Below are 16,198 nucleotides of genomic sequence, written 5' to 3' on the forward strand. Positions count from 1 at the left end.
ACTGTGATTTATAAGTAGCATTTTGCTAGACACTATTGAACTCTTGTGACAGTGGTTGTAAAATGTACTCTGTAATTCAAGAATGATTGCTCTACTTAAGCTAATTTAAAATCACATTTGGTGTATTCCATGAATAAAAATGTCCACAATTATATAAATTTAAAGTCCATTTTATTGTTTAGCCAGGTCATTACCAAGTCTCAAACCAACAATCGCAGGCTACAATAATTAGGGGTTCATTTCAAAACCATTCTAAAGCTACCATCAAAAAAATAGATCAAGACAGGGCGGGTGGGGGGAACAAAAAAGTAAAACTGGCCCCAACTGATTGCAAACCCTTTGGAACATTTGTGATTTCTTTAAAGCAAGAGAGCTGATATTTGGACTTCTCCAATTCTTGGTTTTATACAAAAGCTACACAATGTTACATTTGATAAGAATACAATTCAACTGATTAATTAGTGTTCTACACCATAAACTCGATAAAATCTTAATGGATCATTACCACTATAACTCAACACTATGAGAGCGAAAGAGAGAGACAGTCGAAAGGAATACAAAGTTCTGCAAAATAAAAGACGAGTATCATAAAGCAAGCTAGATAAGTACCATTACAGACTCAAATATCCTTTGAAAAATAAAAAGTAATAAAAAGTACAGGCAAGGCTAAGGTTGAAAATTCCATCTTAGGATTTGCATTTTGGGCTTTCTTCTGTCAATCACACCAAATTCTGACCGACCAAGACCAGAACAAAAGTTACTTCCATGTGTTCCCATAGGAAACTCAGCTTGTATTAGTGTGTCAGGCACTTTCAGAGAAACTAGCCCACTCTCTTGAGCCCGCTCAGCAACTCTACAGGCCAAAATCACAATGCAGGTTCATTCAGATCAGACGATACAGCTGCAGCAGAGAGAAAAGAGGGGACAAACAGATTAGAATCCCACTCAAGGGGAGAAACATGCACACATATGGGACTGTAATGAATTCAAAATGCAGCTCAGATTAGTTCTGCTACCGGCGTGCTTTACTCCAGCCTTTCAAATCTCCTACACACAGTGCGGTTAGCACAGATCAAACACAACTGGCCATTTGCATCGAGTGTACTTTCGGGTGTCTTGGTGCCTCACCTAAAAAGTCATTGTATTTACAGATCGGTATCAAACCAGGCCAGCTGATTGCTGTCGCCCGGCGGGAGCCCATCGATCAGGTCCTGGGCGTGGCCGAGGTCGGGCAGGCCATCTACGGGGTAATCTGGGCCCGGGTGGTGCCCGCCCATCTCGTGCTCCATCATGGGATCCATGCCCATGGCATCCTGCCCGTAACCTCCAGAGTGGAAGGAGCGGTAGCTTGGGTCTGGAGGACGAGGGGAGTGGATGGGAAGTGGAGGGAGCACACACACACACACACGTACGTTAGAGGAAGCATTTAACTGGCAGCTCACAATTGCACAACCTCAGACCCACAAGACCAGCAAAAGACCTGGAACTCGACATTCTCTAGGAATATGGTGCCCTCTTAAGAGCTTGGATGGATTATCTAAAATAAATCTATCCTAGAATGGTAATAGCCAATCTCTATATTAAGAAAGATGCAAAATGAAAAACAAATATAAATTTTGTTCAATTTAGTCATTTCAGTATTATTTATACATTTAGACTGATGGTTAAGCACCTTTTTCTAACCATTTGTTGAAATCAGGGCTGGGGGAAATATTTTAAAGAGATAAATCCCACAAAAAATTAATTCAGTCTCATAAGGTTACAAACTCATATGATGGATTTTTTCCATAAACCACGAAATATGTTAAGCAGAATGACATGAATTAATCAAGGCACTATTCACTTTCTTTGCACAGAAAAGGAAAACGAGAGAATGGTGATTTAAACTGTCAGATCTAACCATTATGCCTAACATCTAATTTCTTGAGAAAGTCTCACAACATGGCAATTTTCAATCCTCAAAGAGTTCCAGGCCTTATTTAGTGCCCTGTCTTAATGGCAAGCGCCAGGCGTGTCTCTAGGTTTGGTGGGTGAAGGCTGATGAAGCAGTGGATTAGTGAGTATCACACCCAGATGCTGAGAGCGAATCTCATTTGTAAAAATGATTAACTTACCGTCCTGCCTATAGCCCAGAGGCTCTCCCTGTACACCTATGTCCAGCCCTAGATCTCCAGTCTGCAAAGACACATGAGAAAAAGATGCATAATTGAAACGCTCACTTCAGGCTCAAATTCTGCGTATATCATGACCAAATCAGTAACGCTAATGCTTTCAGAATGCTCGAGGCTCATAAAAACAATAATGCTTTGTTAGAAAGAATCCCCTGCCTAGTAAATTCACAAATATAACACCCACATCTGCCATAACACATTCTGTAATGTGCTGGGAATTTATAGACTTAATCTACAGCAGGGCTCTGTGCCAGCGTTGATTGCAGGATTTCGCAGAGATGAGCCCCCTTACCTCGTTCCAGGTCATGGGCTCAGTTCTGAACAGAGAGCTGGTGAGCTCCACAGACAGTCGTTTCTTGTAGTCCTGGGGCTTATCCTCAGACATGCGGAACAGAACTGCAGCAGCGTATGTGGCTGTGGGTGAGAGATAGCAACGTTAGTGTGACCAAGAAAACATTTGAGCCAGTCCTGCTCACCCCAGCCACTGCCTCCAGTGGAAATCCATGCATAGCTGGGAAAAAAAAATCTGCATAGTGTTTTGTATTCATACTTGCTTCTGTGTTTATTTTGTGTAAGTTTAACTTGTTTAACTCAAACTTTATATTGTGACATCGGGAGGCAGTGACAGTGTGCTGCCATTATTTATATGTAATTGGTGTCTTTCTACATTATTCTATGGTGGTTGTGCTCGCGCACACACACACACACACACTTACCAACTCCCTCGTTTCTGGAGTGGAGGAGCTCTGTGAGAGGAGCCGTGGCTCCTTCTGCCTCGATGGCCTCAGCTGCCTCCTTATCCTGAGCCAGCTCACACAGCACACCTGCAGCTACACGCTGGATGTTCTCAATAGGGGAATACAGCAACTGCAGAGAAAGAGAGAGACAGACATGTCAGACAGGATCAAACTAAAAGTTAAGGGTCATCCAAACTTTAATTCTTAATAAGAAAATAAAAAAAAAGAATAAAGGTCTTTGCACAGAGTCTGAAATTCTCATCCAAAATGTGCACACATTAAAAAATAAATATGGCCTGACACGGTGTCAATCACCGTTTAACAAGCATACATTCTAACCAAGTGATAATCAATAGACAGCTTAAAAGGTAAATAGAAAAAAAGACAGAACAAGCAATATATAGAACTAGACTGATAGAACGACAAACCAAAGAATAATCAATAGAGAAATAGAAACAGAAATAAAAACAGCCATAAAACAGAAAAACGAACAGAACACATGACCGAGAAAATGACAGAACAATATACAAAACAAACAAATGATAGCTATAGATTGAACAGTAGATAGAACAACCAGTGAGAGAGTTGAAAGAGTTTGACAGAACAAGCTAATTAAAGACAAATCAATAATTAATGAACAAATGATAAAGTTAATCTATAGATAAAATGACAGAACAAACAAACACTATATCAATAGCTACAGAAGTCAGCAAAATGAAAGATAACTTAAGCAGAGCATTTTAGACACTAGAACAGATGTCACAGAGACAGATAATGTGAGAACTCAGTGACTGACCTGAACAAACAGTGGAATAGTGTTGAGTCCTCTGATGACGATTCTGTTGTGAATGTCTCTTGCTAGAATGTGCAGAGCTCCAGTGCAGCCCTCCACGATCTCCTCCATACGCACACCCTCCTGAACACAACACAAACATGAAAACTTCATTCACCTATCCATCCTGCAAGAAAACTCCTCGATACCTTAACTTGTGTGCTTACATAGATTAATTAAGTATAAGGCTTTCATTTCAGATGAATGGAATTGCACAATTCAGCAGACATAAAATCCAGACCATCATGTGACCATGACTCACCACAAACTGCTGCTGTGTTCCACCCATGGAGGTGCGCCTCTGAGTGTCCTGATGGGCCCTGACCAGAAGCTGCACCAGGCGGGGAATGGCACCTTGCTCCCTGAGCGGGGCATGGTTGGCGGGGCACAGTGCCAGGTTACGGATCAGCCCGACTGTGGCCTGGGAGAGGAAACAGGCGTTTAAAAAGTGGTAAAATATACCTTAATGAAAAAAATAAAATCCTCTTCATGCACAATGAAAGCCACTGAAAGACATGAGTGATGATCTCATATCACTTCCATACCTTAATGAGAGGCCAATGTGAGGGAGGGTGGAGCAATTTGACCACCACAGGCAGCCCATAGTGCAGCCGCACTGCATTCTGGGCCATCTCTGCATCCTGATGTCTGGATGTGAGGTGACGTAGAGCGCAGATAGCAGGCTCTGTGATGTCCTCTCTGTCTCCGGCACGAAGTACAGTGCGCACAAGGGCCTCGATGCCGCCCACTTGGCACACCATCATCTTGTTCTTGTAATTGTTGCAGGTGAGGTTGGACAGGATTCCAGCAGCACACGTCACCACGTTGATGTCATCTGAACCGAGCAACTGGACTAGGGTGCCCAAGAGCCCCTCCATGCCCTCCTGTAGAACAGAAAGACTCAGAGTTGAGATGCACTGCTTTATGCCACCCAGAATTTGATCCATGACAAACTCGATCCAGGTTTTTTTTTTTTTGTCCCGCACACGACCACCCACAGCCATTCGTAACATTTTACTACACGTTACATGAGGTTGTAAGCCTACAGTGAGTGGGTAAATGGTTAAAGACACAAAATCATTCCAGAAATGTTTTGATAATTCAATAATTCTGATGCCACAACAACAGCTGGGTGAAATGTACACATAGCGCAGGCATTACAACCAAATGTAACATCCATTCATGCTCCATCGACACTTTTTTTCTCTCCACAATTTGATGTCCTTACTGTGGGGGGTCAGAGCTGGCTACAGCCCCTAACCCCCATCACAGAAAAAGGCAGCAATGACTGTTACCTGCACATCTACTTCTGCTAAAGACGTCTTCTCCATGGAAACAATGGGGAGACAGAAAGAGAGGGCTCATGTAGGAAGAACAGAAGACAGTCTAAAAGAGCTGAGGGAAAGAGACTGATGGATCAATACCTGTTTGGTGGCGGCGTCTGAGAGATTCCTCAAAGTCCACAAGCAGTTCTGTACCAGTCGCTGACTGGGGTCTGTGAGGTGAAGGCCAAGTGCTTGCATGCCACCTGAATACAACAAAGCTTTCATGGTCAACCAATCTTAAATGTTCAGCTCCAATTTTCCACTAAATTCAAGGTAAATGGACTCACCAGCCTCAACGATGGCAGGTTTATTACTGGAGCAAACTGACAGCACTTTGAGCACTCGACTGGTGGTCCACAACAGTTTCTCATATGTGTAGGTTCTCATGATGTTGACCAGAGCCTGTGGGCCTCCGCTGGCCAGAATGATAAGCTGAAAAAAAAGCAAGCAAATTATTGGAGTTAACCCAGGTTAACAATATACCATTGATACTGCACAGCTGAGATGGGTGTAATGTTAATAATGACCAAAGACGTTGTGTAAATGCAGCAATATACAAATGTACTATAATAGTGTTGGGATATAATACCGTAAGCTATATAATACCGTAAGCTAATATTATAACTTAGTGCGATTATGAAATCACAATGACTGATTTAAATATATGCACGGCATGTTTCACATTTACACACAAGCTCATGATCCAGTGTTCTCTGTCTGTTGGTTCAGAGTTAATGCTGCATCTGCTCGGAGTTTGGGTCGCTTGTAACATGCATTTGGCAACAACATGCACCAACAATCTTCTTGGTCTTCTCAGCTGTTGCCAACAAAAGAGGAACCTTAAGGTCTCTATGTGTTTTTACCCCCACCAAAACAAAAGATGGCCTGTTTAACTATAAACAAAATATATATTGTTTATTATTAATAGTATTTACTAATGAATATCATTATAAATATTAGTTACTATTATTAAAGCCAAATTGAATTTGGCTTGTAATTCAAAAAGAGCAAACGTAGAGCTTTTTTTTTTTTATCTCTATTGTTATCTGAATAAACAGCCCTATAATACAAACATCCAGTGCCAAAGAAAAACATCAAGGTGCAAATCAAAAACACTTCAATTCCAAATATAGCAGATATGTTGTTGCACTGCTAGATATGAGTGACAAGATTTGAAAAATAAATACAATTTGTAAACAAGAGTGTATCTGGCCAAGAACCCTGCTGTGATGTGTCTATCGTTGAGAAGTTTTTGCTTCTTACTTTGCTTTCCTGATTGCCGTATGCCAGAATCTGAAGGCAGTCTGTTGTGATGGCGAGGAATTTGACATTTGTTTTGTTTAACAAGGCCACCATTTTCTGCAGGCCTCCGGCCAAACGGACAGCCATCTTGGCTCCTTCCTGGTGCAGTAGCAGGTTGTGTAGAGTCGTAATGGCATAAAACAGTACAGAGTCCACTGGGGAACTGAAGAGACCACAGCAATATTAATTAGATCCAAACTACAGATAAATAATGGGATTCAAGCTTAAGCACACAGAGCAGTTCTCAGTATGACTCAGCCTGCTAGTCCTTGAATCCCAAACACACTGCAACTTTCCCCTATTCAAAAGATTCACTATACATCCACATGATGGTCGATATTTGTCTGTTTGAAAATGGAGAGCATGAAAGAGAACCAACCCAAGCATTTTGACAAGGGCAGGGATGCCTCCTGATTTGAAGATGGAGAGCAGGCCTTCTCTGTGGTGGGAAAGATTGTGCAGGGTGCCCGAGGTGCAGCGCGCCGTTTCTACATCATTAGTGTTCTGCATCGTCCTCACAATGGCCGACACCATCTGTGGGGATCGCATGATGGCATGACGAGAGGCCTCCTTCTTCGAGAGCTGGTGCACCATCACAGCTGCCTTATTTACCACCACCTGATGAAAGAAGAAATCAAGCCATTAGCACACTCTGACAGAGTCACAGCACTGGCTGTTTTTGACAGTCCATCCATTCCAACCTGATCCTCATCGTTCAATAGTTTGGTGAGTTCTGGAATGGCACGAGTGGCCAGCTCTGCATCGTCCTGGTAGTTAATGAGGTTGACCACGGCATGTTTGAGCATCTGCGATGGCTCAGCCAGGCGCTGGACATTGGTAGGGTGGGCAGAGTCGAACTGTGTGGAAGGTATCTGCATTCCCTCATCTAGAGTCTCTGGGAACATGGCCGCCCGAACTCTCTGTGCTCTGGTCATGGCATACTGACCATCAATGTCTACAGAGAAACCACAGTACTATATTAAGAAACTGTCTTTTGCACAGTTATTCAAAACTATAAAGATCTGTTATGTCTCTGAATATAATACAGTGATTGTTAATCCCACAATGAAAATATACAAACAAGCTAGAACAATGAGAAATTGTCTCAGCATTGTTCCTTACATAAACCAGTGTGAGTTCAGTTTACAGTTTGTTTTTAACATTAAAGACTTTTTTTACCCAACCATGCATTAAGTAAATTAAATCCTAATTTTTCCATATTCTTTCCATGAATTCTTAAAATGGGAGAACAGAATCACCACATACCTGCTACTTGGTCCTGGTTGAAGGACTGGTTAAAGCCCTGCTCCCACTCATACAGCACCTGATTGTCCACATCCTCATCCTCTGGGTTGCCCTTGCCGCTTAGGGATGGGGCAGTGGTTGTGGCCCCAGAGTGGATACCTGAGTCCAGGTAAGACTGTTGCTGCCAATGGCTGACCGCGGCCTTGCGATCCGGCTCCATGGCCATGTCGAGCTCCATCAAGTCAGCTGCACATAAAACATTGCAAAATTATATAACCCAATAGTATTCAAACCAAAACGTTAATTATTTTAGCTCGCCTAACATTTGTTTTACACAAAATATTTCACTATAGCTACATATAACTTACATTGGGTAGCCATGATTCTCTCACAGCCAAGCACAGCTTCCTAATCTGAAAAACAAACACAGCAAAATGGTTAATATCACATTCGTGGTGCCAACTTTTTCTCTCGTTCTCATATAGCACTCAACATTCCACAAAGTCCAGCATGCATCACACAGAACCCCAGTGTTCAGACTGAATGCTCTCTGTCTCCTAACCTGACTGCAGCTGGGATGAAAGAGTCAGGCAGGATGTGCCACACTTCACACACACACACACACACACACACAGTCACTCTTTATTATCTGTATGTCCCTCATGATACTCCCCGGAAAGAGCTTGGGGTGAACAATAAACAGTGCTACAGGAAATCAAAGGACTACGTTATAATTCAGGAATTTGGGGGTTGTTGTAGGCGTCACTCCATCTATCCTTTAAAAGTATCCTTTAAATCATCCACTAAAAGGTATATTAACAAAGATTTGATTACCAAAAGTTATTTTTAAGTATTTAAAACAATATAAAATGTCAAGATTTTTTTTTCTTTCGCTTTTGTGAGTGTAATTTGTGAGATTCCTGCTACCTTGAAAGTAAATTTGACTAAAATCTGTTTTTGACTAAAAAAATGTACACCAGCTTTTTCTAGCAAAATGTCTTTGACTCATAGCTGTATGGTTTCCTGCTATTACTGCAAATCAAAAGTTATTTTTGCATCCATTTAGAAGAAGGTTCAATGAAATAAATCTTTTTGATAAGCATTTCCAAACAAACGTGTCGACGGGCCACTGAAAATAGCCCTGAATATATCAGGCCTCGTGATATTATATACTACTTTCTGGTAAAAATATCTACGTAGAAAGCCTGGGGAAGCTTTTTCTACATTTTAATAAGTCACTCCATCACAAGCATGATAATAAAGCTTGAGCTATTAGTGTCTCTCCAAACATCCAACCTCCATCTCCACCTCTAAGCCATGAGAGTTTTAGTAAAGGAGGTGCTAAAGGTTTATATGACCTTCAATAATGAGCTCAGCCAGAAACCCCACCATCACAAACAGCGTCAATATGTGCATGACATTCTTTGTCGATTGCCCATCAACGTCAGCAGTTAACACCTACTGAAGCAATATTGAATTCAGTGTCTCAGTCTGGGGGGCCCGGTCTCCTTCCCTTTTGTGAGGCCTCCTCCAAAATTACCATAACACAAGCCCCAAGCCCACCTCCTTTATTCAGATGTAGAACACCCCTCTCCAAGTCAGCAGGCAGAATTCAACCCCTCTCAGAGACATCCAACATTCACATGTAGCCTTGAGACCAAAACTGGCTGCCCATGTCTCTCCATTGTGTTGGTCAGCAAAACATACTGCTCCTCTCAGTCAAACAGCTCTTACAAAACACAAACATGTTGCAGCATGTGGAAAGGTCACTCGGTAGAACATTTCGGCTTTTCTTGTCAACATTTTGCTGCTAGTCCAGGTGGAACCACAGGAGGCTTAGCTTTAATGACGCAGCAAGGTCTTGGCAAATATTCAGAGAAAAATAACCTTTCCTGTTCATTGGGCTCTAGTCTCGCACACACTTTTGTCAGGATGTGCCCCTTGAAAGCAGCCTCTTCAAGTTCAGGAGCTGAATTAGGTCAAGTAAGGAAAGGCTAGACTGGAATACAGATGTGTGTTGTGTTGCACAAAGTCTATTATGGATAAACCTCAATTACACACAGACATAATGGGGCTTGCCTCTCTAAAGACACCAAGTCAGTATATCTGATTTAAGAGCTATAATTATACAACAGACAACAAAATAGTGATGCACTGAAACATTTTCTGTTTCAGCCAAAATTGTTTTGGAAGGTGGACATTTTGCGAGACAGTGATATTTTATTAGCTGTTCCTGATGGTGCTTTGTGTCAGAGTCTGCTTTATGCACACAGCACGGATAAGCCACAACTAGTGATTGTTATATTGAATATTGATTTCTCGATCTGACTAAATCTTCATTTTGATGAACTAACATCAATTCTATGAATACTAAATCTAAAATGTATGCCATTTTCTGTTGATGTGTGAACAAAATGTCATTGCATATTATTTGTAGTCCATCTACCATTCAATAAATTGCAATAAGCTTTAGGTTTTGTTACATTTTAAATGAAAATTAAGAGTTTTCAAATTGCCAGTTTTATCACAAATTCACACAATAAGTGTTGTTTGGCAGCACACTGTTTGGGAAGTCGTGGCCTGGTGGTTAGAGAATCGGACTCCCAATCGAAGGGTTGTGGGTTCGAGTCCCGGGCCGGCAGGAATTGTGGGTGGGGGGAGTGCATGTACAGTTCTCTCACCACCCTCAATACCACGACTGAGGTGCCCTTGAGCAAGGCACCGAACCCCCAACTGCTCCCCGGGCGCCGCAGCATAAATGGCTGCCCACTGCTCCGGGTGTGTGCTCACAGTGTGTGTGTGTGTGTTCACTGCTCTGTGTGTGTGCATTTCGGATGGGTTAAATGCAGAGCACAAATTCTGAGTATGGGTCACCATACTTGGCCGAATGTCACTTCACTATAACTATCACCTGAACCGATCATCAATTCCTCTTTACTAATTTTGATAGCATGAAATAAACATGAATGAATATCAGAAGGTATGTTGAAAGGACAAGTATAACTTTTACTTGACTTGTTATTGAGGTCTTAACTATTTTGGCATCCAATTAAGGCTAAAAAAAATTAATAAATTGTATATTATTTCAAAAATAAATATAAAAAGCAATATAATAAAAAGTTTTTTATAAACTGGCTAATGTGCAATTTAAATTTTTACATACAACAAAAAGTGCATCACTACAACAAAACACAAACCGCATCCCAGCTCAACAACGAAACCAAAAATCAGGCCATTTGTTTTTACAAAGGGGAATATCACATGGACCAACACAGGTGCCAAAACAAACCCCCGGTCCAGGAGGAAAACGGAACTGACACACCAAAGTAGGGCTGCACGATGTGTCGTTTAAGCATCGATATCGCGATGTACAAATCCACGATAGTCACATCACAGGATGTGCGATGTAGGCTGTCTAGTTGATCCGTTATTCATTAACTGTACGGGCCAGCTACTCCCCTGCCCTTGACGAATGTGATTCGCGGATTAATTGCACAGCTTAACCATCATAGAGTGAAAGTTTATAATTGACAGGACTGAAAACCACATGCAAGTTTAACAGGGCAGAGACAGAGAGAGCGCGCGGCGGCGCGAGAGAGACAGAGAGAGCGAGAGAAAAAGAGAGTGCGAGAGAGACGGAGAGAGCGCGCGCGAGAGAGACAGAGAGAGAGAGAGCGCGCGCGAGAGAGACAGAGAGAGAGAGAGCGCGCGTGAGAGAGACAGAGAGAGAGAGAGCGCGCGAGAGACAGAGAGAGCGCGCGCAAGAGAGACAGACAGGGAGAGAGCGCGCGCAAGAGAGACAGACAGGAAGAGAGAGCGCGCGAGAGAGACAGAGAGCGCGCGCAAGAGAGACAGACAGGAAGAGAGAGCGCGCGCGAGAGACAGGGAGAGAGAGCGCGCGGAGAGAGACAGACAGAGAGTACATTAGAAGTACCATCAATGTTTATAGAAATGTATATGGATTTATTTTGCACGTAATTTTTTTTTTCTTATGAATATATATGTATTTTTGTTTTGTTTGTTTCTATTCTGCTATGTACAATGCTTTAGGAATATGTACCTTTGTATGTCATGCCAATAAAGCAATATGAATTGAATTGAGAGAGAGAGAGAGCCGTTTTCAAACAACACGAGCGCTGTCTTGCTCTCCCTCCCTCGCGCATATTAATCAATTGACACGATGGTGTCGATGTTTAAATCATTTAAAATGAGAATGTAAGTGTGCTCACCCCATTTTTGTTTGTAAGAAAAAATATTGCAATATATATCGCAGAAAAATAAAATATCGCAATGTCATTTTTTCCCAATATCGTGCAGCCCTACACCAAAGCCTACAAAAAGTAGGCTTTGGTGTGTGCACCTTGTGCAGCTCTGCGTCAAACAGTCAAAATGACATGGTCAGCTCTTATGTTATATATATTTGCCAATAACGAGGACAGTTCCTCTAGGAGGCAGCTGTCAGTATTGTGAATGCAGAGCATGGAAAGTGTGTTTGATAAGGGAATGTGTAAAACAGTGCTGCTGTGGCACTCTGCCTGGGGCTGCCGAGAGTTTCACAGCAGTCAGCCAGTCGCTCGGTCTATGGTTCACAACATCTGGATTCAATTGGAGAGATAAACCCAGCAGCATACAGGCCTTAAGCCCCCTGCGGTATTACTGCTCGCTCTCGCACGCAACACGAGGTGCCAACTGAGCCTCAGCCTCCAAGAAATCCCACACACAAGCTACACGCAAACAGTCCTCTTGGTCACAGTCAGTTGAGATGATGCATGGAAATAAGTCCTAACATACCACTACATGTTAGTCTGGGTCATTGATGAGGATGTATTTAGACAATCTTTTTTCCCTTCCAGAGCTCAATTGCTGGGTTATAAAATCAACTGAATGGACAGTGTGAATACAATCATGAAGAGAAAAGCTTCTGGGTGAGCTCTTCTGAATCTTATTCTAGTTGAACTCCACTAGTTTCTTTATTTCACAGACAGACTGGCTTGGGCATGAAAAAAACCCAACCGTAATAACCACATGCGTGTGTTTTTCACTGCCTGGCCAACATCTGAATCCAATCTGAATGTTTTGGTACCTCTACTTGGTGGAATATGGGTGGAGTTGGCCACATAGAAAAAAAAGGGTGGGGGGGGGGGGGTTCACAGTCCAAACAGAGCTCTAACAGAGAGGTTTCAACAATGAGCAGCAAATAAGAAGTCATTACTCAAAAGCCTGAATCTGACTTGGAACCTGGCACACAAATCTGTTATGCATACGTAGAATTTCAGACTCAGCGTTCTTAGGAAAAGCTAACGTCTGCATCACAAAACAATAGCCTGGACTAAACCCACCATTCCTGTGTCATTAGTCACTTCAACCCTCCTAGCTGGAGCTCTATTATACCTCAAAGTTTACATAAAACTTTGCATTAAAAATCTAAAACCAAATTGTTGGTTTCAACTAGCCCGATCCTAACGTAGTATATAGATAAATTAGTATTGCACATACACCTGGGCTTTGCATCAATATTTAAAGTTTCCAACAAATGACCCATTTTATTTTATTTTTTTAATCAACCACCAAAAGATTTCTCAAACACAGTGCCTATTCCATACTCAACGACAGGCTCCTCCAAAGAAACCCGAGGAGGCTTGAGAAGACTGAGGCATTTGTTTGCAATCCTTGGCATTTGGACAGCATGTGAATTTAAATACCACCCAAATGGCTTGGGCTAAGTGTCTGTTGTGACCAGGGGCACACAGCTTGGATAGCAATTTCAACACCCGCATTCAATTTCAAAGATATGCCCATTGTGTGTAATATTTCAAAAGAACTGAGGTGCTAGCTCCCAGGAACATCCTATACTACACATCTGCTCCAAATGTGTCAGTTGTGATGAGAGATGCTCTAACAGCATGAGTCTGCGCACATGTGCACGTACACAGTGTATTCTGTCTTCATATACCTCACCCAGATCCAAAAACATACTGTAGCCCTCTGTACAACTAAAACAACTGCCTCGGACGCTTCCATTTGGAGAGCTTAGGTATGAAGACTCAAAGTAAGCAGTGGGAGAACACTGTGTCAGACAACAGGTAAAAGGAAAATAAGGAGTCACACAACAATTAGGAAAACTAAGTTTTTCTAAAAGTTCTTAATTATCTAAACAGTGGTCAAACTAAATGTCCATCAATGTTTGACAACTATCACACGCATTTTACTAACTCTAAAAAGTTTGAATTAATGTAACTTTTGCAAAGTAAAATGTACCTTTTTCTTTCCAAGTTTATTCTAAATTTGTCAAGTAAATTTCATGCATGGAAGTAAACCCCATTTAAGTCAATAAAATAATGCGTATATACACTGATGTTCAACAAGGAACTAAATGAGACAATAGAATGCCTATTGTCAAAAAGTGAGGAAGATAAGCATAATGCCTTTAGTTAGACTCCATGACAGAGGTGGAGGAAAAGGCACACGTTTGGTTACATTTTAAGCCACGTGAATCATTAACAAATCTACTGCCAGTTGTGCTTAAAGGGGCGGCTGCTAAAAATAAACAAACCCTTTAAAAATATATATAAACCCATACTTTTACAGATCGTCAGACAATTGAGAAGGTAAAAAAATGCACTCTCTGCAATGCATAGTGAAATAATGCTCAAGTCAGTTGGGTGTATTGTTAAGAAGAGCTGGGGAGTGATGTACGGGTAGTGCATGCGCCCGTCCGTGCGCACAGAGGATCCCCACCCCCATCAGCACGAGCTCCAGCAGAGTCCGATTTCACTCAAGCTCCTCCTTGACTTCCTCTCAACGGCTAAACACTTTAAATGCCTTTGTTTGTTTCTTACGGAGACTTAGATATGGGTCATATTTAGAGTAACGTTACTTAACAACAGCGCATGCCTTTATTAATGTCATAAGTGTTTATAACTCAAGGGTGATGGAGCTGGCCACGTATGAGAGCAGAAAATGTTACCGCAAACTTAATATCCACCAAATATTAGTTAGTCACAAAAGAAGCTGACAACACACTGAGTTCAGTAATACGCAAAACAGAGCTTGACGTTAAAGAGCAAACTACAAGGCAGCTAGTTGAGTTTAGTTAACCACAGACTAACTTACAACCGACTTAAACACAGGTTTGAGATTGCGGCAAGACTAAACCAACTTTAGTAGTTGAATTTTACAAAGGGAATTCACAGAGTTAATGTAAAGAGGAGGCAGATATCCAGTTGAGTTCGGGGAGGATTTTACGTGGTCTCCACAGAACACTTTTCCAGACCAAAAAATGCTAACGTTAACCAAGCTAGCACCAAAGACACAAAATCTCTTAACTTGAAGCTTTAAATATTTTTTTTCTGTTTCGTTAAAACGCGTACATTATTACGGACAATCCGCGTTTATATGTGTGAATGTAAGTGTAATTTTGTCGTGATTTTGCAGTAATTATATTTCCTCCGGCAGATTCACCTTCTCTCTCCACACAGCTGCAGAAAGACATTCCATACGATAACGAACCACACATTTTATCGGCGAAAACACTCACCTGTGTCAAAAGCTGTATATTCCCCTTTCGTTTTTCAGTACTTAAACACGAATAAATGCGACAATCCGGGGAGAAATTGTGAAGGAAAGACCCACGGCGCGCGGCAGCTCCTGCGGAAAGTGAATGTGTGCGCGAGGACTACACTCTCGCGCAGCAGCACACTGGGAAAGATGGCGTCACTCCATATGTGCGCGAGCCATTATAAAAACTCCTACCTATGCCATATCCTGCCGCCTTCCGGAAAACTAGACCCCGTGCCGCTGTTTCTCTATTGAAATAAAACCAAAAGCCGGTTCGGTACTCAACAGTGACTTACTGATATACAATTCGGTAGTGTTAACGATGGCTGCGAGCTGAACGACCGAAATGTGAGATCATTTAGGGAGTAATGTATGTAAAAATATGGAATCGTGCGCAGGAATACCAGAGCTGCACGGCTGTGGTGCGGCAAGGGGGCGCACCTATTCATTAAGTTTTATGAATATCGCAATAAAGAGTGCGTGTAGTATTGACGAGAAGCAACGCCACAAGATAACCAGACTAAAATCATGAATAAAAATTGCAGTTTGTCTGTGGAAATAAATGATTGTAGACCTCCCTGGCAAACGGGAGCTAATATGGGCTTTTAGGGACGGAGGAAGTTTTTTCAATCTCTCTCTCTTCTGTAGAACAATGATCGAAAAACTACTGGATTAAACTGCTGAGACATTTCACTGACACATGCGAAAATGACGATCTGTTTAATTGTATACTGTATTTACTATAGATTAAAACAAAACAAAAAAATCTCCGAGGATATTTTTCGGCTGCAGCTGAAGTGTTGGGTTCACAAAAGCAAATATTAAATGTAAGACGTTTAAACCCCTTAAATTACGATGCATATTTAATAAATGTCCTTTAACGTGCATATTTTGCATGTATCCAAAACACAATTGGTGTTGTGACTGTGTGGCTCCATGGTGAAGCTGTCATGTTCAGACTGGTTCTTACCTCAATTCTTCCCTGAGTTTCCATGGAAAAATAGAGAGAGAGGAGGGGCTGAGGAAACA

At 41.8% G+C, this 16,198-nt stretch overlaps 1 protein-coding gene across 3 annotated transcripts; it reads right to left on the bottom strand.

Moving 5' to 3' along the window:
* Positions 1-149: 149 nt before the first annotated feature.
* On the bottom strand, positions 150-15,325 carry LOC132158096 (catenin beta-1). Of its 3 annotated transcripts, XM_059567369.1 has the most exons (17): positions 15,150-15,325; positions 7,981-8,025; positions 7,634-7,858; positions 7,069-7,322; positions 6,747-6,985; positions 6,329-6,530; positions 5,353-5,497; positions 5,165-5,268; positions 5,036-5,062; positions 4,286-4,624; positions 4,003-4,161; positions 3,705-3,824; positions 2,888-3,038; positions 2,464-2,585; positions 2,115-2,175; positions 1,129-1,354; positions 150-901 (listed from the first exon to the last, which is right to left on the bottom strand). In XM_059567369.1, exons 2-16 carry the CDS (start codon positions 7,991-7,993, stop codon positions 1,146-1,148), a joined length of 2,370 nt encoding a protein of 789 aa, XP_059423352.1. In that variant the 5' UTR covers positions 7,994-8,025; positions 15,150-15,325; the 3' UTR covers positions 150-901; positions 1,129-1,145. The 3 variants fall into 3 exon arrangements, with proteins under 3 accessions (XP_059423352.1, XP_059423353.1, XP_059423354.1); XM_059567370.1 differs by lacking the exon at positions 5,036-5,062; XM_059567371.1 differs by lacking the exon at positions 1,129-1,354.
* Positions 15,326-16,198: the final 873 nt, after the last annotated feature.

The sequence above is a fragment of the Carassius carassius genome, chromosome 15 (assembly GCF_963082965.1).
Source record: "Carassius carassius chromosome 15, fCarCar2.1, whole genome shotgun sequence".
Lineage (NCBI taxonomy): Eukaryota > Metazoa > Chordata > Actinopteri > Cypriniformes > Cyprinidae > Carassius > Carassius carassius.

Bases quoted from the DNA above. Each gene is read 5' to 3' on its own strand.
- LOC132158096 (XM_059567369.1), bottom strand. The intron at 6,531-6,746 runs GTTGGTTCTCTT...TGGTCTCTTCAG, and splicing joins GCCCTTGTCAAAATGCTTGG to TTCCCCAGTGGACTCTGTAC. The intron at 5,498-6,328 runs GTAAGAAGCAAA...CTTTTTTTTCAG, and splicing joins ACGGCAATCAGGAAAGCAAA to CTTATCATTCTGGCCAGCGG.